The 27,315-nt window shown below is 46.0% G+C and overlaps 2 protein-coding genes across 3 annotated transcripts in view; one reads left to right on the top strand and one right to left on the bottom strand.

The window, feature by feature from the left end:
* Window positions 1-18,929, top strand: part of Timp3 (TIMP metallopeptidase inhibitor 3) — a 48,061-nt gene extending 29,132 nt beyond the window's left edge. The window contains exons 2-5 of the mRNA XM_057757483.1: window positions 8,173-8,255; window positions 13,537-13,648; window positions 14,160-14,281; window positions 15,188-18,929. Of these exons, the coding sequence (XP_057613466.1) occupies window positions 8,173-8,255; window positions 13,537-13,648; window positions 14,160-14,281; window positions 15,188-15,385 (515 nt within the window). The 3' untranslated portion in view covers window positions 15,386-18,929. The remainder of the gene's footprint in view (window positions 1-8,172; window positions 8,256-13,536; window positions 13,649-14,159; window positions 14,282-15,187) is intronic.
* Window positions 1-27,315, bottom strand: part of Syn3 (synapsin III) — a 376,504-nt gene that overhangs the window by 225,239 nt on the left and 123,950 nt on the right. For both annotated transcript variants that reach the window (XM_057757481.1, XM_057757482.1), the window contains exons 5-6: window positions 23,979-24,135; window positions 20,934-21,023 (exon numbers count right to left, since the gene is read on the bottom strand). In XM_057757481.1, the coding sequence (XP_057613464.1) occupies window positions 20,934-21,023; window positions 23,979-24,135 (247 nt within the window). The remainder of the gene's footprint in view (window positions 1-20,933; window positions 21,024-23,978; window positions 24,136-27,315) is intronic.

Genomic DNA, 27,315 nt, shown 5'->3' with positions numbered 1-27,315 from the left:
AAAACGTGATGGAATGTGACCCGAAGGGGCAGCTGAACTCAGGTCTCCTCCCTGTCAAGAGGGCTGCAAGGGAATCAGCAGTGGCAGTCCTGGAACCTTCCGTGGGAGCTTCCTTTAGGTTCCTGAGCCCGAGTCCCTCATCTCTCCCTGGGTTTGGGTGCAGGCTTCCATAGAGATAGCAGGTTGACTGAACCCCCCTCCCTCCATAACAGCATCCCCTGGCTCACTTCCCTGTGAATCTTCCCTGTTTGGGACCAGGGTCTCTTCTTGGGCTCTCAGATCACATTTCACATACTTCCTTCTTGTCTAAGTAGCTCTTAGGAACTGGGACCCCTGCCCCTCTTCTCCAGGAGGCCAAACGGGAAAATAATCCTGTGTTTTTCTCTTACCTTACAGTCCCTCTCCAAGTCTCATTCATTCCACTAATGTTTTCGAGAACCTGCTGCTTTGCAGGCTTGATGCCAAGTGCTGACACTCCAGGTTGTCCCTGTCATCTGGTTATTAGGGATGCTGCTGAGTTCCCAAAGAACTGATCACATAAGAGCAACTAACCAGAAGGAAAGAGGGAATTGGAATAAAAGAGTGTATATGGGAATAGCTTTGCCTAAGGAGACAGGAGACTTCAGCATTTCAGTTGAGGAGACTAATGTGTAGGTAGGGACATAAAAAGGAAGTAGAAGCCCAAGTGGCACCTTACGGTGCTTTGCAAACCTATATCACAGAAATACCATATACCTTCTCAGATATGAGGTCCTTGCTCCCAGCTAAGTCAACTCTACATTCAGGAATCATCCATCCCTAACGACTTTTGCCCTGTCCCTGGCCAAATGATGCATATCTTTCTCCCAAATTGCCAGTGGCCCAGGAAACAATTAAGGGGGACTGCTTTTAAAAGCAATTGGATTAGAAATTAAATGCATTAATCCCAAATCTGAGAAGATGCCCGCAGCCAGGAACCCTTGCCTTTTGCCTCTCAGAGTTTCACACCGAGGTCATATCAGGAAAACGGGACCATTCTGGAGGTTTTGTTTTCTGTTCCTTTTGGGTGACCTCCAAGTTTCAGGCAACCTGACCTGTGGACCTGGATTCTCTCGCCTTCCTTCCATGGCCCCTTTATTTCATGCACAAACAGCGTCACCAGGAGCTATTTCCTGGTTCCTGGCTAAAGCAGATTTACACAGTACATATAAGGCAGGACCCTGCACAAATCCTCCCTTTATGTAGAAGCTCCCAAGAACTGAGGACTGAGCATCCCCAGGCCGAGCTTGCCCAGGGACCTCAGAGCACAAAAAGGGTACCAGCCATGAAGTACTAAGCCCTAGGAGCTCTGGGGTGGGGAGGTTTTTAATGGCATTCCCTGAGAAGGAACTGGACTGAAATGATTTGCAGCTTTCCAGAATTTTAGAGAGTGTGTGGATTGGGTTTATTTTTAGCCCCAGGCATTCATTCTTGCCAAAAAAAAAAAAAAAAAAAACCCTACTTAAATAAAACCAAGATTAATATTTTTACTTAACGGAAAGAGTTAGTCAGGACAGTCTTTGAACTGGAGTCTGCTTATCTTGATGGGGAGTGCATTTATAACGTCTGGCCTTGGCTTCGACATCAACAAAAAGGGCCTTTGAAACTGACAAGGAAGAGGCCTAGGGAACCAGGAGAGGATGCAGGAAGTGCCTGTTTGGGGGAGGCCATGGGGGAGGGGTGTCTTCCTGGAAAGTGGGAAAGAAGGCCCTGGTTTTTACTAGAGGCCAGCTGCAAGTTTGCCTCATTCCCAGCCAGTTCCTCATCCTTCCCCCACCTCCTCCCAAAGTCTGGTCCAAATTTCTGCTTCCTCTAATTTCAGCTGTTCCAAACAAGGTGTCTTCTGCAGGATGGATCCAGAACAGATGTTTTGATGCATCTCCCCCAAGGCAGACTCCACTCCCTTGTGCACTGGCCCTGGTTCCTGTGGTTCCCGCCTCTGGCTGTGCTTGCCATACTTTCTTATTATTACGTGTGCCTCCTGCCTCTGGACTTGGAGATCCTAGGGGTCTCATCTATCTCATTACCCACCCCCACACCCCCACACTCCCACCCCCTTACACCCAGTCAGGCACAGGCCTCAGTATGGTGAATAGACAGAGGTTTATCTGACTTACCAATTGAGAATTGCCCTTATCCCATTTTGATGTCTCAAAAGCTAAGAAAGACTTGCTTGTCTTAGGCAGCTTACACAAGAGAGCTACTTGTTTATTTTTAAGTCATCCTCTTTCCATGTGCCGTTGTGTATGTGAAAATCACATTGGTTAACTTCGTGTATCCAGCCCAAATGTATTAGAAGCCTGTGATGTTTTGGTCTTCCTGAACGTTCTGAGAGGAGCAGCTGGTCAAACAAAGCATTTACTTTGGGAGCCCACATTCTACTGGGGAAATATAGGTCAGCAAGCACGTGACCTGAGGGTGCCAAGTGTCAGGCAGGACCCAATAAGGCTAGAGCATGGTGGGGTGAGTGTGGGCTTGAGAAAGGGTGTGCAGGGAGGCATTAGATATTAGAGATGGCACCCATGACCAGGTTGTAACAAACAGGCGATGAAGGGAATATGCAGGAGTGAAGCCCGGGTGTTCAACCTTAGCAACTGCAAGGGTAAAAAGACTGTAGGGTGTGTGTTTGGAGTACTGGGCTTAGGACTTGACCAGGCTGCCCTTCCCTGAGATGGAGAAGGCCCCGAGAGGCCTGGTTATGGGTGTGGCCTATTACCAGGAGCTCTGTGTTGGACTAAGTGGTACCTCACATGGCTTAGTAGAATCCCAGGTTGAGTGCCTTAGTATGAGGCCTAAGAGCCATGGAACTTCTGGGTTTGGGGGCTCCAGGTGGGTGGGAATTCACTCACAGGCTGTATAGAAAACCACAGCTGGAAGAGCATGATTAAGAGCACATAGTTGGTTGGACTGAGCCTTTGGATGTTATGGGTAATTTTGACAAACTGGCTTTGATGAGGTGGGAAGAGAACCCAGGGTCCTGTGAGGGGAGGAAGTACCTGTGGGATTGGTAATCATAACCCACTATTTATATGCTAGGATGGGAAGTGGCTGCATTGACTGGGCCAACATGCCTGTGCCTCCTGCTATTTCAGACTCTATTGCTAGTGGTCTTCTTGGTCTGAGCTTCTGACTTCAGCCTTTTTAGGGAGATTTTTAGAGTTTGGGTCATGACACCCACAAGACTGAGAACCAGGAAGATGCAGGGGCTTCTAAGTCCCCTTTATCTTCATTCCTGCTGTCTTGTCCTCAAATGTGGATACATTAAGGGTCCCTAAAGAAACAACAGGTTCATGAGGACCTTGGAAAGGATGAGCCAAGGGGATGCTGTGTATCATCAGGGGAAGGCTTCTGTTTTCCTCTGAAGGACCAAAAAAATGTTACAAGTCTGTAAGTAACGGTCCATCTCCCTGCCTCCGAATCACCTGCTTAGCTCCATGGTTGCAAAGTGTTTTATACATACATACACATTGTCCTGTGATTGGGAAGCACAGTAAGCTAAATAAAGGATTTACCATTATCTGTTGATGGTGATTATTAGTAGATTCTTTTTATTAATAAGAGAGAGAGGAGGGAGGGAGGGAAGGAAGGAGGGAGAGACAGAGAGAGAATGGGAAGGGTAGCCTTAAGGTTGATTGAGTTGATGAAGGTTTGTGGGGGACACATCAAGCATCCCCTTTCAAGTCCCATTAGGGTTGACAATGGGAATAGAATACAGTTATGAGATATTATGCAAAGATTCAATGGCAGTCTTCTTTCTTGGGCAGCTCTCCATTTTCCTCCACACTGAGAGGCAAAACGGCTCAGTAGGTACCAATAACAGGCATAGTAATTCCCATCCTACAGAGTCACCCCAAAGAGAGCACAGTGAAGTATACACAGTCCTTGGCACATAGGGCACAGTGTGTCAATGGGAGTTTCTATCAATATATTCTAGTTCTTTTCTTCACTATGCTTGCAGATGTGATGCAAAGAGATGCAGGAACTGGTAGGGTGGGTGGGCAACTGGATGAGCAAGGAATCCCTGTTCTGCCATTCTTGGACAGCTTTACACAGAGTCCTGTCTACCCTGGAGTCCACATTTTCAGAGCCAGCCACTTGGCTCCTAGGGGAGAATAGATGGAGTGGTATAGCTTTTGATGGGAGCCTGAGATAGGCGACCCCCATTAACTTAGGCCTTTGTTCCCCAAATTAGCCAGGCCAGCAGCCCCACTGCTTATCCTTCCACCCAGTCAGTAGGAAAATCCGTCTATTAGGTCAGGGAGAGGAAGGTCTTGGTTTGACTGATGGTGGCTGGATTGGTAGAGGAAGGTGGAAGGTTGTGGAGAGAGACATGGGCCACTCCGGGATATCCTGTACTTCTCTGAATATGTTGATTAACAGCAGACGTGTGATTCCTAGAGATGACCAGTGATGTGCTTGCCCTGGAACTATTACTGTTTAAAGTTTGTGCTGCTGAGGTCCCCATTGCTAACGAAACAGGGTGGGCCATGGGGAGGAAGAAAAGTAACAACCTCACATGCTTGGAAGAGCTGTACTCTGTCTGCCTTGGTTTTGAAACACTGGTCAACCTTCCCAAAAGAGATGCACTTTTATGACTTCTTTTTCAGGTCCCTGATATATTTGAGGACTCAACATATATTTGTGGATCTGTGAGCCAGTTCCCAAGCACCTATAGCCTGCTCTTTTCCTTTCTGTGGTCTGTAGATTGGAACCAGGGCATTCTGGGCAAGTCTTTCTATCATCCTTCTACACCCAAGCCTCTAGTCAGTTTCTTAGAAACTTTGTGCTGAAATATTATCAACTCCTTAATTAACCTCTTCCTATCTCTTTTAATCTCCATGTCCTCAGAAGCAGAGAACTCAGACGACCTAGGGAACATCAGAGGTTGAGTCAGGCAGGGTCTCCACCCTGTAGTCTCTGGCAGCACTTATGACCCTCGGCGATTTGTTCTCTGGTGCTAAACTCCACCTTGTCTCCCTGCTAGACTGCAGTCTGTGGAAGCAGGAAATTGGGCTTGTATTTCTTGCTATTACCCCTACCAAGCATTCATGCTTCCAGACACCAGCCTAGGTCATGCCCAGGCTGGCTCAGCTGCTGGAGAACATTGGGTGAGTGGCCACTCTCTGGCAGGAATAAAGAGAACCTGTGTCCAGCATGGTCCATCTCAAAGCTGCCATTTGAAAGTGGAGGGAGAGGCTAGATGTAATGTCAGCTCTAAGCTGCGAAGAGTCTTCTGTTGCTGTTGAAGTCTTGGACACCCACCAACCTTCTTGTTCCCCAAGGTCCCTGCCTGGGCCAGTGGACCGCCTCCAGGGAAGACCTTACTGCCAAATAGGAAAGCACAGAATAACACACATCCAAGTTGCACAGGACAAACTAAAGCAAATGAAGTTATAATAATTCGCCAGCCAAATAGGTAGATTTGGGGCTGGCAAGCAATTTGACTTGGAAGGGCTGTGTACCTATTTGGGAGTACAGGATGTTGTTTAATTTTAGTTCAGCTCCAGAGAAAACATTGGTGTGGCCTCTACCCTGGGCCATCTCTGCTTCTGCCCCCATCTCTCTGGAGCACAGATACCACTTTGTTTGGCAGGTGCCACTAGATCACTGTTGGGTTATTTGTAGTGACAAGACTGATGGCAGAGATGCTTCAGCCTGAAGGCCTCATGCACATTAGTTCTGGGTTACCTCAAGTCTGTTTCCCTACCCTTCTCTGTGATTTTTACAAGGCTGAGGTATGTGAATGAGTTTTCCTTTATTTTCATCGCAGCCAGGAATCTGTCCTCTACCCCAATGCCATGGAAGGTTGACAGTCTTAACTAACTGGGCTCTGGGGTAGACAAATACCAAGTGAGGTTCTGGTGGTGGGTGCACTGCTAGTGGCAGTGAGGTAAAATGAATGGTACTTGGAGTGGATCCCATACTGTTCTTGGTGCTTGTTCTTGGTCCTCACGGCAACTTTCAGATGACTGCTTTCATCACTCCCAATTTATGCATTAGGAAATTAAGGCCAGAGAGATTTAGTAAATTACTTATGGTCACATGGCAACCGTGCTGAGATTTGACTCCGTACTGGAGCCTGCCAAGCCCAGGTCTTTATGGTATTCTTCCACTAGTTATAAGTGTATCACTTGTAATCAATGTGAGTGGCATTAGATCAAGAAAGCCAGAGAGATTTTAGGGGAAAGAGCTGTAGTGAGGGCTGCATAGTAATAGTAGGATTTGAACTCTGATGTAACTCTCTGAGAATAAAAACTCTGTGTTTTCTCTAAACTGTCCCCAGATGAAAAACTTCCAAGCTCAGGCCATTTCAGGGTAATAAAAGATTTGGCTGATCTTTTGTGCAGAAGCTTCCAGAAGTACCCAGCTTTATGGAGCAAACTTGCTTAGGACATTTTATGTCTAAATCAAGGTGAGCTCTTCGCAAAGCCAGGAAAGGCTAGATGCTGCTATTTAAAGAAATCTGTCTTGCCATTTTCCTCTTAGGCAAAACTTTACTCCCCGGTTTATCATCTGGGTAAATGAAGCTGCTGAATACTAAGTCAATTCAGATCCTCAAGAAGGAGAATCAATTGTCAAGTCCAGGTGATCTGCTTTCTGCTCAGCAGTTGGGCTGCCCCAGCGTGCCCCTGAGGTTAGGGTAGATGAAAGAGTCTCTGGAGGCCTCTGGGAAGATGGCCCGCTGCCTACTACTGATGGTCTTGCAAAATGAGACATGAGAAATGGAGGCAGAGCCCGCTTGAGGGATGTTGTTCTGGAACCTTGTTAATGTCTGGCTTGTATAGCAGACCTGGAAAGAGCCACTCACCCTTCTTAACTTGAACTGCCTCAGCTCTGGAGCTGTCTTTGCCTGTGGGATTTGTGTTGCTAGAATGGTAAAAAGGTCTAGAAGGGTCATTGATTCATTTAAGTTCTGATTTCATATCTAACCATAAAAGTGTGATCCAAGAAGCTGTAGAGGGATGTGAACTTGGTTCCTCATGAATGTGTTTATAAGCAAGAAATATAGAAATATTATGGGATATCTACAATGCGGGTGTGGGGGGAGAATAAGGAATCCAGCAGCAGAAGTGTGTGTGTCTGTGTGTGTGTGTATGAGAGAGAGAGAGAGAGAGAGAGAGAGAGAGAGAGAGAGAGCGCCTTTTACATGTGTAAAGAGTATTCAACTCAACAAGCATTTTTTGAATATTTACCCCCAAAGTGGGTTGGAATGAGTTGCGTGTTTGCTCCATGTCTGACTGAAGGAGCTTGAGTTTGGAATGTCAATAGCATCTTAGAGCTGAAGAGTCAGTAAAAATGCCTCCGTTCTGCAGCGCCCTAGCAGCAGAGCTTCAGCTGCTGCACTGTCCCCCTGCAGTAGCTCCCACCTTTCATGAGTTCTTAGAATTGAGGGATCTCCCCCACATCCACACAGAGAATGACCCACTTTCTGCAGGTCTCGTTTCCTCATTGATGGCTCCGCGTGGCTGGCATTAAAAACCCCTGAAGACTGCTTTGGAGAAAAAGGCTGTCTTTACAGTCTAGTAGAAACAGAAGGGACTGTCTCTTAACCAATCGAGTCTCACCAAGGAGTGCCAAACCCTGCACAACTGGAGATGACATACTCTGATTGTAGGAGAAAGTTGAGAAAGTAAATAATGACTAATACTGTTGAGTATAGTAGGTGTGCACCAAGGATGCCTATTGTAGCAATCCTTCTATTTTTGATGCCAAGGATGATGATTCCAATGGCATTTAGCTAAAGGTACATCAAAGGCAAGGATGTTTTCACCTGCTATGTTTCACTTAATTGCTCCAGTTCAGAGGATCTGGACTATTGCGAATCTTGTTCTAGGGATGAGAAGTTACAATCAAAGTTCCCTAATTGTCTTGTGTCACAATACCCATGAGCAGTGGGGCCGGGATGGGAACCACTCATTAAATAGGCCCCCTCAGACCTAGACTTGGTTGCAATTCCTTGCTTAGTGGTGGGCCCTGTGGGCCAATAGGAATGCTGACTTGGGGTGCTGAGGGAGCAGGAGTTCATCATATCTCTGTGGATGGGCCAGGACATAAAGAACTCCTGGTGAGATAGAGGATCAGGAAGAGTTCCCCTTCCAAGTGTGGCTCAGGCCTTTCTAACCCCTTTCCCTCTCTGTCTTGCTCTCTCTACAGTGATCCGAGCCAAAGTGGTGGGAAAGAAGCTGGTGAAGGAGGGGCCTTTTGGCACACTGGTCTACACCATTAAGCAGATGAAGGTGAGTGACATCATCACTGGCCCCAGGAGAGATCTTGGGGGTTTGCCAGAAGAGTCATGGCCAAGGGAGGCCAAATGGTTGGAACTATAATGTGTGTTGGCTCAGTGTAGCCCCAGGGAGCTGCTGAGGCAGCAGGAAGAGATGGTGGCTGCTTGCTCCAAAGCCAGCACCGGCAGATTCATTCATAGGTCTTTGTTGGGTGGCTGAGCCTTGGAACCAGATGGCAGATAGCTTTGTTACTTGTTGACTGTGAGACCTCAGTACAGTTGCTGCCCTTCTTTGGCCTGTCTAAGACCTACAAGATCATAATCTTGGACCACGTGGTCCCTAAGAGCCTTTGTGAGCTGAGTTGTTGCACCCACAGAGCCAGCGCTGTCACTAAGGTTACGTGATAGGTGTCCTTTCCTCCAGTCTTCACACTGAATGAGTGCTGAGCACAAGGCCCCCTCTCTGTTTCCCAGCTTTGGTTGCCTGCCTGTATTATAGTTCATTAGGAATATTTGCTAAGCATATTCATACCATCAGACCATTCACCAAAGCCCATGAAGGTTCCTAAGTATGCCAGGGTAGTCTAAGGAAAACACAGAGAACCCATGTCCTGGTCTTGTTTCTAATCCTAAAGAGCCCACTGACTTTGGCCTTGTGCTTTTCTGAGCCGTACTGTTACCATTGATTGGTAGTGCAGTGTTGGGCTTGGCACCTTATTGTTCAAGCATCCTAACTGGTAGGGTCTTTTCTAAGCAGGAACTGACAGTAGCTGCTGGACACATGTTCTTACGTTTGCCTCGGTGGCACTGAGGACTGGGGCTTCAGCTTGAATAACTCAGCTGTTCCTCAGCCCCTGCGCTTTTTTAAAAGCGCCTCGCAATATGCACATCCCTGTGTTTGCAGTCTGTGAGCCCACCAGGCTTCTTGTTTCTACCTTAGGATTGTAGTTATATGCAGGGAGAAGAGACATGCACTGACAAGTTCAAGATGGGATGTGCTAAAGTCCTTGTGAGCTGCTACCTCTTTACTCATTGCTGGTTTTTGCACCCTTGGACATTAGGGAGTGTGTGTGGGGGGTCTGACATTCAGTAGACAGATCTTGGAGAATGCTTCCCATCTAATAAAAGAGATGAAGGTGAGACCCAAAGGTCTGAAGAAAAATCCACAGAAAGGACAAGTGTTAAGGACCAGGTTGGATTTGACTTGGGGTTGAGGGGTGATTCACCCCTGGGTGGAGCCCAGCTATCCTAGAGGCTGACCTTTAGGCCTCTTAATTCCCTCCGGAGGCCTGTGGCTAGATGCACTAATTCTGTGGAACCTGTTGCTCTGGCTTCAATTGTGGAAACACTCCCAGGCTCTTGGTTATGTAATGTTCAGAGTCAGCCCTGGCCAGATGCCCTTGGCTGCCTGGGCTTGGTCATGAGAGCAGCTTATGTCTTCAGACAGCTGGGAGGCCAGGAATGGGTGGAGGTGGGAAGCTCCTTTGCAACCTCTGGCACTGAGGAAAGGGAAGCCAGAGCTTCTGGCGGCAGTGGAGGCCCCTTCCCCGCCTGCCCTGCTGCTTTGTCCTGAAACTTTGAGGTTGCTGCAGAGACATAGCTCCGGGGCAGGAATTCCTAAACTGGCTTGCCTTCCTTCCTGCCTTCAGGGTGTAGAGGACCAAGTTACCAGAGGCCTCTCTGTGGCAGAATGTCCCTGGTTGGTGTCACACCCACAAGTGGGAGTTGTTTAGAGGCAAACTAACTTGTACTTTCACCCACCAGCCTGCCAGCACACCACTCCCAGGCTGGCTTGCTCAGACTCTCTGTTCAATGTCCTTCAGCTGGGCATCCAATGTAGGGATCTTTCCCTTATTCCTGACGAGGTTCAATGGGAAGTGATGTGCCAAGAGTCGTGTATTTAATTAAGGGCATATATGAGTTTCAAGTTGAGGCACTAGGGGACCTTTCCTAATCATGTGTGGCTCTTGATGTGCAGCCTGCAAAAGGTATAACAGGAGATTCTTTGGAGGGCAGCTTGTTTCTCAGTCTTATCTAATGTCTTTCATTAGTTCTAACTCTATTTCCAGCCCTGAGTTATGACCCACAAACTGGTCAATGCCTTCTTTATCTAGAGAGATCTTCTGCCTTCCTGTCAGAACAGGTACCAGTTGGGAATGGGCGTCTGCCCATTCACCGCCGTCCTCCTTAGCCTCCTCTGTGCTTAGCACTGGCCTGTAAGATGGGGAGACAAGGACATGCTTGTCACAGTTAACATGACGTTAGCAAGTAACACTTGGAAGTAATGTAACAGTTAAGATTGTATGAGTAGAAAGTGACAAACTATAGGGTCTTTACCATGGGGTCCTGGAGGACAAGGAAATAACAAAGTAGGGGGCCTGCAAGCAGACTGACTGCTCATTTCTGCCTACTGTGGGGGCTTCCCTCACCTGCTCTTGTCTAGTTCCCTCAGGGGACTTAAAAGGCCAGGTTGCCAGTTCTTTATCACATGTTCTAAGTGTGATTGGCTGGGTAGGAAGCACATAGTGTTTGGGAAAATCACTGATGGACTTCTGGTGATGAGGAAAATTGAGAATGTTCCTATGGGCCCTAACAATAAACCCAAACTGCCAGTGGTAATCTCACAGTGTGGGGAAATGTAATCTAGACCAAGGCTGAACCAGGTCTTCTGTGTTGGGTGACACTCTCCCTTGAGTCTGACAAGCTGGACTGACCTCTGCCTCCAGAATGTATGAACCAGGACCTGGAAGTATCACAAATCAGAACCAAGATCTTGTTTAAATTTTGAACTGTAAATAAAAGATTGAAAAAAAAGGCCAGGTTGGGGTTGCTGGTGTATGATCTAACAGGTGACTGGTGGAGAAAGTGAGTGACAGCCAAGCCTGCGAGACTGGCGTTGGTCCCTAGAGGTTTTGTATTGTGGATTAGACTACCCCAGAGGATCATACACGGAAGCCAGGCAGCTCTGGAGCAGGACTGGAGGAACTTAGAGAACAGAGGACCGAAAGTCAGTACATCTAACCTCTGGGGGCAGGCACACAGCCTTCTCTTGGACATACCTTGAGTGCACACAGACCCATAGTGTGGGAGTGAGGGGGGTAAGGCTATAAGAATATGGAGGGAACTTATTGTAAACCTGTACATAGAGATTAGCCGGGATTGAGCTGTGGTGCAAATGTGGAAGTTTCCAGAACTGGCCTCCGTCATTTGTGGGGGCCTTATCTCCCATCGGGACCATGGGAAAGCAGTTTGTTTTGCCAGGGGCTATTGTTTGTACAGCACTGACTTGCTTTCAGGCAGGCACAAGGGACAACACGTGCGGGACATTATGTCCCAGTTGGTCCCAGGGGGACATGTGCTGGTCATGTGCTTTGCCTGTCCTGACTGGGGGCAGGACGGATCTGCTGGGCAGCTGGAATGTGCTGGGTCCTTTCCTCAGCGGTTTGTCTAAGCAAAGAGCGCCAGCAGGGCTTCCTCCAGCTGCAAGACCCCCTGACCTTCAGGCCTCAGGGAGCCATTGTCCTCCAAAGCCTGAGACCCTTACAGTACAAGATCTTATCTAGCCTTTGCTGGAACCTTCTGTGTTGTCAAGCTCCATCGATTAAATGCTTAGTAGAAATATTTGCCAAAACCCAAATCCTTATGAGCAGTTAGTTACCTGGCACAGAAGTCAGTGAAACTTGTTCTTTTATAGACCATGGTGATGGTACTTCATTCACATAAGAGTCGTGAACGTGTTTCCTGTGGAGCCTGAGTGGTCGGTACATCCACCATCTAACAAGCCATCGACCTAGTCTGACTCCCCAGCCCTGCTCCCCCATGGTGAACTGCAGAAGGGGTCTACTCCAACCCATCAGGGCAATGCACTCTGTAAACAAGGAGAGGCCTCTGGACTGTGTAGGTTCAACATATGGCTTTGTGCCCTGCTACCCTTTTGCCAGTTAGAAGATGAGGACTGAAAAAGAGCCCATCAGGCTCAGTGGGGTATTTGTGAGGCACCAGTGGGGTATACTGTCTGGCTTGTATTAATTACCTGGATAATTAATAGTGCATGCTAGGGATATTTTTCTATTGTGAGGCTCTTAGGGGAAGACCAGTGACAACCAGGCATTCAAGGCCCTTTGAGAGGTAAGGATCAGGCCAGGTCTGAGTGTCCCCCTCCACTTTCCCTGGCTCACAGTTGATTGCATGTGGCCTCAGTAGATCAGGACTTGTGTGACACAGAAGGACTCATTCTAGAATTGCAGAATGTATTCAGTCTCTGTCAGAGTCACAGCAAGTACTCCAAGCACATGCTGACGAAGGACCCACGGGAGTTAGAAATGAAAGAAAGAAACTGCTCATCGTGAGGAAACCCTGGGTCCTTAGCTTCATGGGCTTAAAGGGGAGGTGGTAACAGACCATGGGTTGTCTTGCTGGACTTTTTGTTGCTGTTTACCAGCCATACGACTACAAACTTGTGAGCCTGTCCAAGGCTCAGGGTCCACATCTTTAAAGTGGATACCAAGTCTCCTGTCTCTCAGGTCCTAGGCATTAGTGCCTAGATATTCTAGCAATCTTCTAAATTCAGTGTTGTCACTAACATTGGGCCCGGATCACTCTGTACCCAAGGCTCTTCTACATATCACAGGAAGATTACCAACACGCCTGCTCTGTCCACTCTCCTGCCGTTGTCTTGTGTTTCAAATGTTTCCAAGGGAGTGCAGCCTTGCCTCTGGTTTAGAGCGACTTGATTCAGCCACCTAGATGAATTTTACATGGTTTAATCTAGAAATAATAATATGCTTAATTAAGAAGTTTTGATTTTTTTTTCACATTCATGTATATGTGATTCATCTTGTGTAAAGGAACTCAGTGCCACCCCGAAAGCAGAGTAGAGTTTTTGGTACCCACTCTCCAGGCTCTTGTGAGGATGCTGCAAGGATGCTGCTATGTATGATGTCAGGGTGTCACAGAGATGTCACGTGAAGACCAGCTGGCTGGCTAGCTATCACCTTGAAACTGGCATGGAGCGCATGGAACTTTTCATAATAGCTGCTTTGGATCTGTGAAAGGGTATTGTAGTTTGAGAGAAAAGTAGGTAAAAGAGTAGGGTAGGGCAGCTGAATGAGACATGGACCTGGCCCAGGGAAAAGAATAGATGCCCTTCTCTGGTGTGCAGGGAACCCCGTGGTGGTGAGTTAATAGCGTGCCACTGACAGGCTGTGCAGGAACCAGGAACTCATATGCTACACAGCAGCATGCTGATTGGGCCTGGGACCTTTTCTCATGATCATGTTCCCTTTTGCCCACAGATGTACCGAGGCTTTAGTAAGATGCCCCACGTGCAGTACATCCACACGGAAGCCTCTGAAAGTCTCTGTGGCCTTAAGCTAGAGGTCAACAAATACCAGTACCTGCTGACAGGTAAGAGTCACTGGGAGCACCAAGGCACTCTTCCCTTGCTCTGCATCTGCCACAACCCCACAACCCCGAGTCAGTGGCATCCTAAGGGTCATAGCCATGTGTCTCATGAAGTGAAGGGTCTGTCTTGCTTACCCAGTACTGGCTGGCAGCCTTGGCTCCATTTGTGCACCTGCCTGTGTCCTGATTTTGTGTTATCTCGGCTTTAACACAACTAGAAAGCACTTGTCAGTCAATATGTCTTATGCCATTGGTTTGTCTTATGTCACATACTGTTCCCTAGGCTGTCATTGTAATGGCAACATGCAAAACCCTAAGGAATCTGAGACCTGATGGCTTTGAGACCTTCAGCACAATGCTTAATATCTCAAGATCCATTATCATTTGGAAAACGGGCCAGAGTTCATGTCTGAAGGGGTTGGGGAAGGTATCACAAACCCAGGGTCAGTGCCTGGCCCTGGCAGTACAGGGCTCTGACTAAATGCCTATTCCCTTGCCTCCTATCCCACCTCAGGCCGTGTCTACGAAGGCAAGATGTACACAGGGCTGTGCAACTTTGTGGAGAGGTGGGACCAGCTCACACTGTCCCAGCGCAAGGGGCTCAATTACCGCTACCACCTGGGTTGCAATTGCAAGGTGAGTTCTGTAGGGTCAGTCTGGAAGCTTTAGTTCCTGCTGCGTAGGGACAGACAGCTTACTGAGGGTAGTGCAGGGATGGTAAGGAATGCTGCCCCGAGGCAAGGCGAGGAAGCTCTGAAGAAAGCCTTTGTTTTCAGTTTTCATTTACTGAATGATGCCTACATGGCAGCTGCTGGGTTATAAGGGCTCTTCACCTTCTCAGCCCCTCCCAGCTGTTCAAGGCTATGACAGGTACAGGAACTTTCCCTGGAGGATTCTGCCAGGCTGTCCTAAGTAGCTGACTCACTGGAGTCCCTGCCCAGGTGGGCAAGCTGGCTGAGGCTTGCTGACATCAGCTGCTGCTTAACCCTTCTCTTCAACCAGGTCCAGTCCCTTCCCCAAGTACAAAGTCATGGGAGGGAGTTGAGTCACTCTCTCCCCTCATCCCCAGAATAATTTCCTGTGCTCTTAATTACTTAATTATTCATTATACAGGCAAGAAATAAGGGCTCAGAGATCTTTGCTCTGTGATCCTGGGTTATATAGCTTGCTGAGTCTGACTTCCAACCCAGGGCTACTGAACTCTAAAGTGCATGCTTTCATCTTTCTAATGCCTTCATTTCCTACAACAGTGGTAGTCTCCCCTTCCCACATCTAGTCTGGGACTCATACATTTTGTGACCTGGAGCAAGCTGCTTAATCTCCCTGAGTCTCTTTATTTATAGACCCTATATTTATAGGGAGTTAGAACTGCAACAAAAGTTTAGAGGGACTGTTTCTGGTACCCAGTAGATGCTCAAGGGTGTGAGCTAGTCGCTAGTATAACTATACTGTCAGCATTAAAGAGCAGGGGCTCCAGAGTTTGAATGTAGGCTGGGCCTGCCATGGTGTAGTACCCTAACTATGGCTTGTGTATCACTGCAGATCAAGTCCTGCTACTACCTGCCTTGCTTTGTGACCTCCAAGAATGAGTGTCTCTGGACCGACATGCTCTCCAATTTTGGCTACCCCGGCTATCAGTCTAAACACTATGCCTGCATCCGGCAGAAGGGTGGCTACTGCAGCTGGTACCGAGGATGGGCCCCTCCAGACAAGAGCATCAGCAACGCCACAGACCCCTGAACGCAGACTTGTCCCACCTCACCTCCTTCCCATCCCACTGAGCCTCCCGGACACTAACTCTTCCCAGATGATGACAATGAAATTAGTGCCTGTTTTCTTGCAAATTTAGCACTGGGGACACTTAAAGTCTCTGCTGTCTATGGAGTTGATTTGGAACTACCCTCCTGGCCCTGCCCCTCCCCCTTCTTTTTTGGTTTTGACATCACCCATTTCTAACTGGGAATCTCTGGTGCCAAGCCAGAAAGAAAGAGCACGTATACTCCTCTTCTTCATGATATATAATCTATATTTTTTTAGGAAAACAAAAATTGAAAAATTCTATGCCGTTTGGGCATTTAATAGCTACTCCTTTTTCTTTCTCTCTAGACACACATCCAGTTACACTTCTTCATCCTAGTACACAAAGAGTATAGATAAGGAAGTTGGCACAGGTCCAACTGTTTCCCAGTCAGTCAAGGACAGCAAGCAGATGGACGCCAGGTATTTGAAAGACCTTATCCACAGAGGATAGACAACTGTGTATCTGGATCAGATGGTCTGTCTGTTCATGTCTGCTTGTCGGAGTGAGGGAGGGAAGGGGCAAACGGCAGGAGCAGGTCTAAAGTGACACACAGTTCCCTGGCCCTGTGATACTCGGGTTGATTAGATGTTTCAATTCCGGAGCAAGCATATGTCAGAGTAATAGAGCTTTCTGAGTTCATGAAGACTTAAGCATCTGCCCGAGTTCAACATGTCTGTCTATACAAAAATTCAGACAAAGTGTTAGGACAAACATCTTTTCTTTCCTGCCTCCCATGAGAGATATCCTCCTGGGAATTCTTAGGGAAGTTTGGCTCGAAGCTTGCCAATGTGTAATCTGAAGAAACACACCAGACACTATCCACAAATATAGTCAAGTAGATCTGGTTAGAGAATACTATTTCCAAAGTAGTGTTTAGCTCATCTAGGGGGACGTGTTTATATACACATTTTCATATACCCATAGGGGATTATGAGCTAATTTTTATAGGACACAGAATTCTATTCAATGCTGTTAAATATGCGAATCGTTTAATCTCTTTTCTTTTTATTGTTTGATGGGAAATTGTGACATTCCAAGTTGACTTTTTTTTTCCATTTGAATTAAAAATTTGAAACTCCAAATACCCTCAACACCCTCTTGTCCCTATAACTGGGGTCATCTGACCTCTCACCTCCTTTCTTCCTTCTGCTTAGTGTTTGGGTGCCCTTCACTTAATTGCCTTACTGGCCATCTGATGGCAGGTGAGTGTGAGAGTAGGTTAGGGGGTTTCCATACGAGAGGGACAGTTGCATAGCTCCTGCTTCGGTGGAATGCCTCCTCTCCTGGATCTGGGGACAGCATACTCTTCTTCCCCAACTCAGGAGTGGGTGAACATACCTCCTGAGGTGGTCACCTCACAGAAGGAACATGGTTGGTCACTGAGGGAGCCAGGCTCTGCCATCAAACTATAGGCCTCTTGTGTTGTATTTTTGTTTTTAAAATAAAACTATAATATAAATTTTCCTATTAAATAAGATTATTTTAAGTCTTAGTGTCAAAAATGCATTGCCGATAGTAGATGATAATGTGTATTTTACAGAGTCTGAGGTGGTGAGGTGGTGACATTTAACACAGTTACTCTGTCTCTTTTCAGATTATGGGTATTTATCCTCTATTAGTATCATATCTTCAGTTCATTCCACATTAGGAGACATAGTTACCAATTATAAGTAGAAAGAGAGAGAGAAAAGCCAACACGTTCCAGCATCTGCCCCCTAATCCCACCCCACATACACCTGCTTTAGCCCAGTGTCTGATAGGCTAGCAGAGCAGGAAGACAGTTCAGGCGACGGGTGTCAAGTTTCCTCTTGGTTGATTTCATTTCCCCTGTGCTCACAGGGAACAGAAGGCACAACCCTTTCCATGATGTGGAGCAAGAGGAGCTGAGGTCAACAAGCCAGGGGTTCTTAAGGGGTGACTTATTGTTTGGGGTTCTTCAACCTTAGAGTCTCCTAACATGGAGCTCCCGATTTACCCAGCTCAAGTGCTCTCCTGTGTGTGCACGCGTGTCTCTTCCAAGAGGCCTTTAGGCATTCTCAATCCCTGTGTAATAACCTCACTCCTAGAGGGAGAAATCTAAGGTGAGACACCTGATGCTAACCCTTCAATCAGCTGGCAGAACCGTGGCCGCAGTTGGCTGTGGAGGCCCTGGCGAGAAGTCCTGGGCGAGGAGGGATTCTGGAAAGTCACGTCATCGGAGGGCGGTTTTTGAGCTTTCTATAAGCTATAGCTTTGTTTATTTCACCTGTTCACTTACTGTATAATTTAAAATCATTTATGTAGCCGAGACACTTTGGTATTTCAATCATATCATGAATGTTTTATTTTGCTAAAATCATGTGCCATGCGTAGGCTGTCAGTGTACACTGTGTCTAAGAGAAGAAAGAGAAAGAAAGAAAGAAAGAAAGAAAGAAAGAAAGAAAGAAAGAAACCCCCATGCCTTTTCCTGATTCAAATTCTATAGTAGAATGGAGGGTAGAATACTGTGACGCAAGCATTCAGCTAGACTGGAGTTCAAGGAAATAGAAGGTACTAGAAGCAGCCTCCTCCATCCTCCTCCCCCCACCCCCGCGTGGAATCCCAAGGGTGGGAAGGAGAAGAAGAAAACAAAACAGAAAAAAAACACACTGATGTCCTTGTCCTGTATCAGCTACCCCTGGGTCACCTGCCACCCACTTCCCTTTCTCCTGCTCACCCAGGAAGCTATGGTTTCTGCAAAGTCCGTGACCATGGCAACTGTGACACCAAGCTCTCTTTGTCTCATCCAGGCATCTTTTCTTATACATAGGCTTTTGCTTCCCAGGACTGCACTCTGCTGTAGCTAGGGTGGGGAGCATAAAGAAACCCCACTACCTACCGTCTCCAGTCCTAACCCTGCCAAACAAACCCTGTTTCATGTTGTGCTTCTTAAACAATAAAAGACACACAATGACTTTTGGGGATAGATCTTTCTGGGAGAAAAATGTGGGTCCAGGAAGCATTACCCTTCCTTGCCTCACACCAAGGGGCAGTAGGTGGTTGGCTCCCAGCTACTTAAAGTTAAAAACATCACTCTAGTATTTGTATCAGAGAAAAATTTTTTAAAAAATCTAATCTAATGGCAGAAGCACAGTGAAATGGGAAAAGGCAGGAGAAGTGGTCTCAATAGACTTAAGTTGGCTATTTAGATTGAGGAGGAGAGGACCTAAGAACATGACCATGCTCTGATGACAGGGGTACCTTAGATTCTCTATGACTACTTTTCCTCTAGCCAGTTGGCTGCGCTGAAGCCCAGTAATAACGAAGAGGCACCAACCAGAGAAAACCCTGTCTAGAAGGAATGTATTTGTTGCTAAATTTTGTAGCACTGTTTACAGTTTTCCTCCATGTTATTTATGAATTTTATATTCCGTGAATGTATATTGTCTTGTAATGTTGCATAATGTTCACTTTTTATAGTGTGTCCTTTATTCTAAACAGTAAAGTGGTTTTATTTCTATCACACACCTGCTGTCTCTTGCCTTCTTGTGTCCTGTCGTGGTAGGTGATATTGGTATCGAAAAGGATCTGGCAAGCAGGTTCTGCCTGTCCTCCTCCACACTCCTGCACACAACCCCCTTCCACCCATGTCTACAGCTCGGACCACCTTAACTAAACCCCTTTCATGGCAACAGATTTCAAAAGAGTATCCTTAGCCCCTTCTGGCTGCTAACCCAGCATGAATTTCACTCCTTCATTCTACGGGCAGGATCCAGTGTTCAAAAGACTTTTTTATCTAATCACCTGTGGGTGAACAGGGCTGGAACCTGTCTCAGCCTAACTCATGTTTTCTCCTGAGAATTCCACAGCCGGAGTGGGAGTGGAAGCTTGCCGGCAGCCACAGTTGGTGCTGGTGGTGTAAATGAAATCCTCAGTGAAGCTCCTAGTTGGGAATGCCAGGAATTCCTGAGGCCCTAGGACAACTGGGGAGCTCCTGCCAGCACTCAGTGAGCTACTCTCCACTACATAGGACCGCCTAACTGTGTTCCAGGTCATGATCTTTGCCACTGTTTGAAAGATCCTCCCCTCTGAGCACCCACCATATGCCAGGCACAACATTAAACATAGACTTTCACAGATCCTTATCAACCTGCTTCTCTACCACTCTCAATGAGACTAAATTTTTGTCTAAAATCTAGTCAGAGTGATGATTAGTAACCAACCACGCTTTAAAGGCAAACCCTGAAATTTCTCAGTTAGTTTATACATTTTCTGTGTTATTCATACCTTGCCACTGTAGTGATCAAATACCCGGGAGAAATATCTTGTGGTGGGGAGGGTTTATTTTGCTTTGGTTCTTAGTTCACTGTGCCCAGGAGGCTGTGATAGGACCAGCAGCTTTCATCATGGTAGACCAGAAGTCAAAGAGAATACCTAAACCCCAGCCTTCCTCCATTTCCTTTAATCCCATCTGGGCCCCCGTCTTCATAGATGGTGCTTTCCACATTTCAAGTTGGTTTTTCCTGACTCAGTTAATCCTCTCTGGAAAGACCCCGACAGACACTGAGAAAGTGATCTGTGTGTTTTTCATTCCAACCAAATTGATAATACAGATTTACCATGACACTACTCAGACCAACCAGACACTCTGGATTCTGTGATGGATGGGTAGATACAGTGGAGAGACAACCCCGATAAGTTCCTCAGACATCATGGATTCTGTGTCAGACAACCAGCAAGAGCCTCTGATTGACTAGATTGCTTCCACTGAAGCCTGCAGTCCTACCTGGCAGTGTCTTCAAACAGGCTTGTCCAGTTCAGCAGTCAGAGCCTGAGATTCTACAATCAGACCACAGTCCCTAGTACGATGAGTACATTACTCTTGTTCCCTGAGATTCCTATTCCCTGCAAGGCCAAGTGAGCTGACCATGCACCAATCACATAAGCAGACACGCTAGAGGCTGATTCCAGCAGCTCAAAACTCTTCTACCACAATTCTAACCATGGACATTAGTTTTAAGCCTTCCAAACAGTAAAGTTACAGACTCTCAGCTTGGCTGCAGTAGACTCCCAGAGATAGCACAGGTGCACTTCAAAGAATGGAAATTGAACATATAAGTACATTGCTCTTTAATAATCAGCTCAAATAAAATAGCACATATTTTATTAAAATTACAGTAGAAACCGGTCCCATGAAAAAATGTGCTGAAGGTAACATTTTACTATAAAAATATTTTTGTCCTTTATATTCAACTTCTGATTCCAAGGATGCCAGCTTAAGACGTCATTTGATGTGTCTCACAGAATGCCAAGTACCTTTGTTACTTGCCCTACTGCCTGAAACTCCCCTGGAGAAGCTGAACCTTCCCCAGGAACCACTAGACATTTCCACAAGCACAGGACATGAAGGCTCCTATGTGGAGTCCAGATAACCAGGGAGCAAGCTGTGAGCTGCCCAGAGACTCAGGAGACAGACATGTAAGGTCATCCCACATCATGAAGATAAGCAGAGATAAAAAAGGCACTCACCATTGGCTTGTGGTTGGGGAAAAATGTTTGCTCCACGAGTGGAAACTTCTCAGGACCCAAAGAATGGAAGATCTTAATGAGCTGAGAGAACTGTGAGAGAAAAAGAGAGCTCATTCATTACCCAGTCAGGGTTTCCCACTTGATCCTGGCCTTCTAGCATCTGTCCTGGGCTGAGTTCTAGAAGCTGTTGCTCATTGCTAGAATAAAAAGCCAACTTCCTTGGCTGGGTGTCACCCTCTTTTTTCCCACTTGTGCCTGCCCCTGAGCCAAGAGATAGGCAGGTCACTGGCTTCACAGTTCAACTACATTTCATGAGCACTTAACTGCATGCTCGGCCATTTCACACAAGTCCTTGTCCCTAGCACAACCTGTTGGGGGTTCTGCCATCCTCTGCCTGCAATGTCTGTACTTCTAGGATAGCACTGTAGGCATTTCATGATAGTCACTCCGAGTCCAGATGCTCTCATTCAGATTTTTTTTACTGTTACTAGCTATGAGACCTGGAGGGGCAGGTTCAGAAACCTGTTTCCTAAATTGTAAATGGAGAATATATATATATATCTCACTCACTGGATTGCTAGGACACCGCTGCCTAATTCATGGGGGTGATTAATGTTTCTGCTTTTACAACTCTATACATTCTAAACACGCAGACAGGTCCCCACTGTGCATCACTTATTTCTTACTTCCTAATTGGTCCTCATATTAGCTTGTGCTTCCAGAGTAAGGGTCAGATCCAGTGGTCATCACATAGTGCCATGCAGAGCTCACGTGGCATCTGGCATTATGCATGATGATTGGGACAACACTCCAAGTCTGCCAGGCCAGGTCTAGTAGAAGACAAGCAATGCTACAAGGTTGAGATGCTAAGGTGTCGCTGATGGGAAGCATGGGGAATTTGGGACATAGAGGAGAACATGGGTTATCAGGAAGATAAGAGGAAGAAGGGTACTCCATGTGTTGAAGGAGATGACTGTCTCTGAAGGCCTTCAATGGCTTCCATGGCTGTGGCCTCAGGTGTAGGGGATGGTGGGGAAGCAGACAAAGGGTGGTCTATCACAGGTCATCATGAGCTTTAAGAGGCTAGGCTAGGGTCTTACTCAGAAGGCCAAGGAGAATTACAGGTGGATACCAGAAGGACAACTTGGACTCTGCAAACATAGGTCCATGGTGACTAGAAGAAGAGCCACATTCTGTGCCAGGAAAATGCCAGGATCTTAGACAAAGAAATAAGGAAGCTGGGGAAATGCCTGATTTATATTGGGCTCCTGTGCACTCTTGGGGAATAGCCTGCACATGTAGCACAAAACAGAGTCATTCCAAAGGCTTGTAGAACTGTTTAGGAGTAGCCCTCATTTTATAGATAAAGACATCAGAGTTCAGAGAGGGAGTATCACTCCATAGCTAAGCTGGTGGGTTTTGAAGAAGAGCTGGAGCACTTACTGCCAGCTACGTGGACTTCAACTACCTCATTTATACAGTGGGGATATCTGGGATGTGGGTATTGGGGTTGAGCACATGACATAGTGAGTGCTAATGAAGTTGCTGCTGTCAAAACCATAGTCTGCTTCCTTCTCATGACACTCAAATCTTAGACCCCATAAGTCAAAACCCTTAGTTATGACACAAAGAGACCAGGGCAGGATGGCAGAAGCCAACACTATCCACACCTATTAAATTAACTGAGTAGTCAGTCATTCAACAAATCCTAAGAGCCATCCCGGCCTAGACTTAGTCCATGTGTAAGAGGCAAGAATTGTTGTGAATATGCTGTATACCAGCTACCATTACAAACATTTTACATGCCCCCATGGAAAACCAGAAAAACCCTATTATCATCTTTTAAAAAAAAAAAAAAAAAAAAAAAAAAAAAAAAGGACATTAAGTTCAGAGAAGCTAATGCAAATTGCTGAAGGATACACGTAAATGGAGAAACTTGGCCTTGGTCAATCTAGCTCAGTGCCCAGACTCTAATCAGTGCTTTTCACTCCCAGGTAATGGCAGACAGGTAGCCAAATGGATGGACCACAGAACTGAGACATTTCATAACATTCTCTCCACACCTCTGAGCCTCCTTCATGTTTCCCTGAGGTATGCACCATAGGACAGATGACACAGCTGTCATGTTTGTTAATAGACTGTTTCACTAGAACGGTAGACTAAGGGGCAGGTACTCTGGTGCCATCACTGTGTGGTGCTGCATTGCTTGTGTTAAGGGAGACAAAGGACAGATAAAGGAATGGTGTCATTTAGGTCCAGAGCCATGTGTAGAGTAATAGAATAGAGGAGGATGGGTATTTTAGGAAGGTCCTTTTGTTTTTATACAACACTTGAATGGAAACTTGAGTAAACCAATTGAAGGTTTGAGACTGGTGATCAATGGGGAGAAACCAAGTGTGAGAGTTGGAGAAAGAGGGCTTCAAAGTTCAGTTTTACCGTTCACTAGTCTTAAGTTCCCAGAGAGTTCTGAAGTTAAGCCTTCTCCTCTGTAAGACAGAGCAATGGTGCCATCTTCAACTACAGTGATAGGGCGGGTACCCACAACAGTTTTCTGCTATTCAGTAAGTGTTTGATAACTTTGAAGAGCAACAATGGGAAAATTATATTAAGATGTTAAAAATAATAAGATATCTTTGTTTGTTGCTTGTTTGAGTCAAGGTCTCCCATAGCCTGAGATGACCTAGAACTCTTGCTACCTAGCCAAGGATGACCTTGTCTGATCCTCCTGCCTCTGTCTCCTTAGTGCTGGGATTATAGGTACATCAACGCATCTGGTTTACACAGCACTGGAGACTGAGCCCAGCCCTTTACCAACTGAGCTATATCCCCAGCAAGACTAATATTACTATTACATGATCCTGTATCATAATGTGTTACACATAATATTTTCCAGGTTGTAATTCCCAGAAGAGACTTGGGGTCAAGTTGTTTAAATAAAGATTCTTCTCCTTGCTGAGGGTCTGTATGTGTGAATGGAGCCATTTACAGCCTAGGAGACCACCTCATGCTCCCCAGTTCCCTCCACGTGGGCTGTCTTTCACTTACCACCCAGGGCTTGCTGCAGAAGTTGTATACGGAGTAGAGAGAGTTGACAGCAGGAAGCCCTCCATACTGAAGGCCGATGACCAGGCTGCGGTAGTCCTCAGCCAGGGCCATGCTGTAGGCATGCTGTCGAACCAGGATGAAGTCCGGTTTGAAGGACCTGCCAAGAGAGGGGCAACAGTTGTATTATCACATGGCAATATAACCAAGGTTTGCTGGTTATAGCCCTGATCCTATGTGGTTGCTGTCCACAGGAGCGCTCAGCTGAGAGGGCAGGTAGGGGAGGCTGGTAACACCTCACAACTACCCAGCTGCAAACCAGATGAGCTGAAAAGAACAGATATTTTCTTGTGTTTGGGTTTTAGGTTGTTTCCTAGATTCCTATTTAATTTACAACAAAGAGAAACATGTCTCAAATAACTGAGCAATAGAATAAATTTTTTGCTAGGTTCTGAGCAACGTACAGGATACATGCACTCCCTTGGGTATTGGATGCTTCCAGTTCCCATTTCTCAGAGGTATATTCTAATACCCAGGAAGATGCATAATTGCTCAAAGTGACATGTTGCAGGCAATTGGCAGGGTTATGTCTATAGTTGTCAACTCTCTGGCAGCTTGACTTCTTCCTTGTAGATTTCCCAACAAACTGGCCTTGTGCATTCTAAGTTAAGTAGTAACCCCTGGAAAGTGGCAAAGACCAAGGGTACACAGGTTCTTTGCTGGGTCCCTCTGGAGGCAGGGTCCTGATAAATGCTTCCCAATAGAGTTGGGGGAGATCTGGGATATGCTCCCCTCACCCAACTTTACAGCAGGGAGGATTTGCAACTCTGAGAAATTAAGTCCCCCAAACCACAAAGCTGGTGAGCAGGAGAGTTGCCTTTGAAATCTGTCATTGGTTTAAGTCCTTTTGCTTTTTACCCCACACCCTGGCTCCTGGCAGATTTACAGTGTTTTAATCACACTGTCAAAGACCAACTTATTTCTGTGCTCCTTACTTCTAAGACACATGAGAAACCTAGCCTCACAGTGGGCAGAAGGTGGACACTCAACACGGCTCCATTGATCTGTCTGTCTCAATTGGAGTCATATCCTTAACTTCACAAAAACTGTCTCTTTAAAATGATTTAAATATAAGTTAAAATAACTCTCAGATGGAAGGACTTGCTCCTGCTGAGGACAGACAAAAAGAATGCGCACAGTGCAGACTCATCTTGGGTCACGTTGACCTTGGTTCTCAACAGATACCCCAGTGTCTGGCACCTCCAGGGCAGGTATGTGACAGGTAGGTGTGGTAGATATGTCTATGAACATCACCCCCCCACACGTCAAAATAAATGCTAAGTGCTAACTTATCTCCACAGGTCACTTAAACCAGACTGTGGTATGTCTTCAAGTCTGACACACGAAGTGTTTATGGGAATGGTCAGCCTTAGTGTAAGAAAGTTAAAGTTAGACTCTGAAGTGCTGGAGAGATGGCTTAGCAGCTAAGAGCCCTAGCTGCTCTTCCAGAAACCTGGGTTCAAATCCCAGCAACCATATGACAGCTCACAATTGTCTGTACCTTCAGTTCCAGGAAAATCTGACACCCTCACACAGACATACATGCAAGCAAAATATAAAAGCACATTTAAAAAAAGAATCTTAGAATAAGAGTAACTGAGATGGAGGAATAAAGGTGGATTTGATGGCAATCAGAAGCAATTGCATGAGAACCATTTTCTTCTTTTATATGATTTACCAAAAAACCCCATGGAATGTAAAAAGAAGTAAACAAATTGTTGGAGATCTTACAAAACGCAGAGAAAATTCCTAACAATCTTTATATATACATTTGATCCAACTATGTATTTTACTATACACACTGTGCACTCATACACATAATTGATTTCATGCTTTCTATCAGTTATGATTTTGGAATTTTCTACATAATTCAATGACATGAACAGTTCTTCTATGAACAAAATACCTATAAAAACAAATTTCTTTCTTTTTCCTTTCTTCTTCTCTCTCCCCTCCTACAGCTCCTTCCTCATCATCTTCCCTTCTTTCCCTTTCCCTCTTGCTCCTCCTTTTCCTCTGTCCCCTTTGCTTCCCCCCTTCATCATTGCTGGGAATCATATTCAGGGCCTTGAGCCATTTAGACAAGCACTCTGTTTCTTCCTTTGCTAATTCCTTCACCCTAGCCCTAACGGACACCTCCCCACAGCCACTTTCAAGCTTCATTTGCCCAGTTTCCATCTCATGACATCTTTGCCAGTCCCTCAGGGCATTTTGTTTGTTGTTTTTTGTTTGTTTTTGTTTTTATTTGCAGTCCTGGGGACTAAATCCAGGACCTTGTACCTGCTCTATTGAGCTATATCCCATTAATTTTATATGTTGATTTATTTGAGACGTGCTCTCACTAAGTTGCTCAGACCAGACTTGAATTCCCTCTGTAGCCTAGGCTTGTCTTGAACTTGTCTTCTTGCCTTAATCTCTCAAGTGGCTGGAATTACAGGCCTGTAACCACCAGGCCTTGTAACACTGCAGTTATAAGAGTTTCGATCTGATGAGTGACATTCCCTAAAAGATACCCTGCATCTCTCTGTTGTTGGACTTTGATATTTTTTAATCAATCATTTGCTTTGTCATTTTTATATGTCTCTGCTCACATCTATCCCCATAAAAACTCTCCCCTTTATTACTTTATAAGGCCTCTGCAGTAAGGATACTGCCTTTTCTCTATGAAGTGTGTTAATATTTTTTACTAGGTGTATCCTCTTAAGAAGGCACATGAATGTATTTACTTCACACTTCTATCTGCCATTGCCTTTTGCTTTTTCTCTCTGCTTTGCTTCTTAGAGGGTCCAGACAGTTAGGCAGAACCCCTTCCTGACAGGGTGGTCTCCATTGTAGACAATGACAGTCTCAGTGTCATGCCAGGGATAAGGTTTCCTTGAGGGAGCAGTCAGAGATCTCATCCTAACCATCCTCCTAGCTTCTTTAGCTGTGTGAAGAATTCATCACAGGGACAGAACCAGGAAAATACAGTCAAACCTCACTGCTTATGAAGAGAGTGGCCAGACCAGCCTCCAAGAATAGAATGGTGTTTTTAAGAAAAGATTTTATTTTTAATTAGGTGTCTGTGGGGGGTGGGATGCAGACAAGTTGTGCATGTGGATACAGTGCTTATAGAGGCCAGAAGAGGGCACCAGTGAGAGAGTGCCTAGGAAGAGCAAAACTCATGATCAAATTCCTTCCCATTTGCAAACTGTATTACTGTGGTCAGAACTGGTTTTAGATTAGGACCCATGAAGAATGAATGACCTTATCAGACTTCCTGGAGTTGCTGTCTGTGAAC

This window comes from Chionomys nivalis, chromosome 25, assembly GCF_950005125.1.
Source record: "Chionomys nivalis chromosome 25, mChiNiv1.1, whole genome shotgun sequence".
NCBI lineage: Eukaryota > Metazoa > Chordata > Mammalia > Rodentia > Cricetidae > Chionomys > Chionomys nivalis.
The sequence above is the reverse complement of the archived record's forward strand: the minus strand, read 5'-3'. Positions and strand labels throughout refer to the sequence as shown.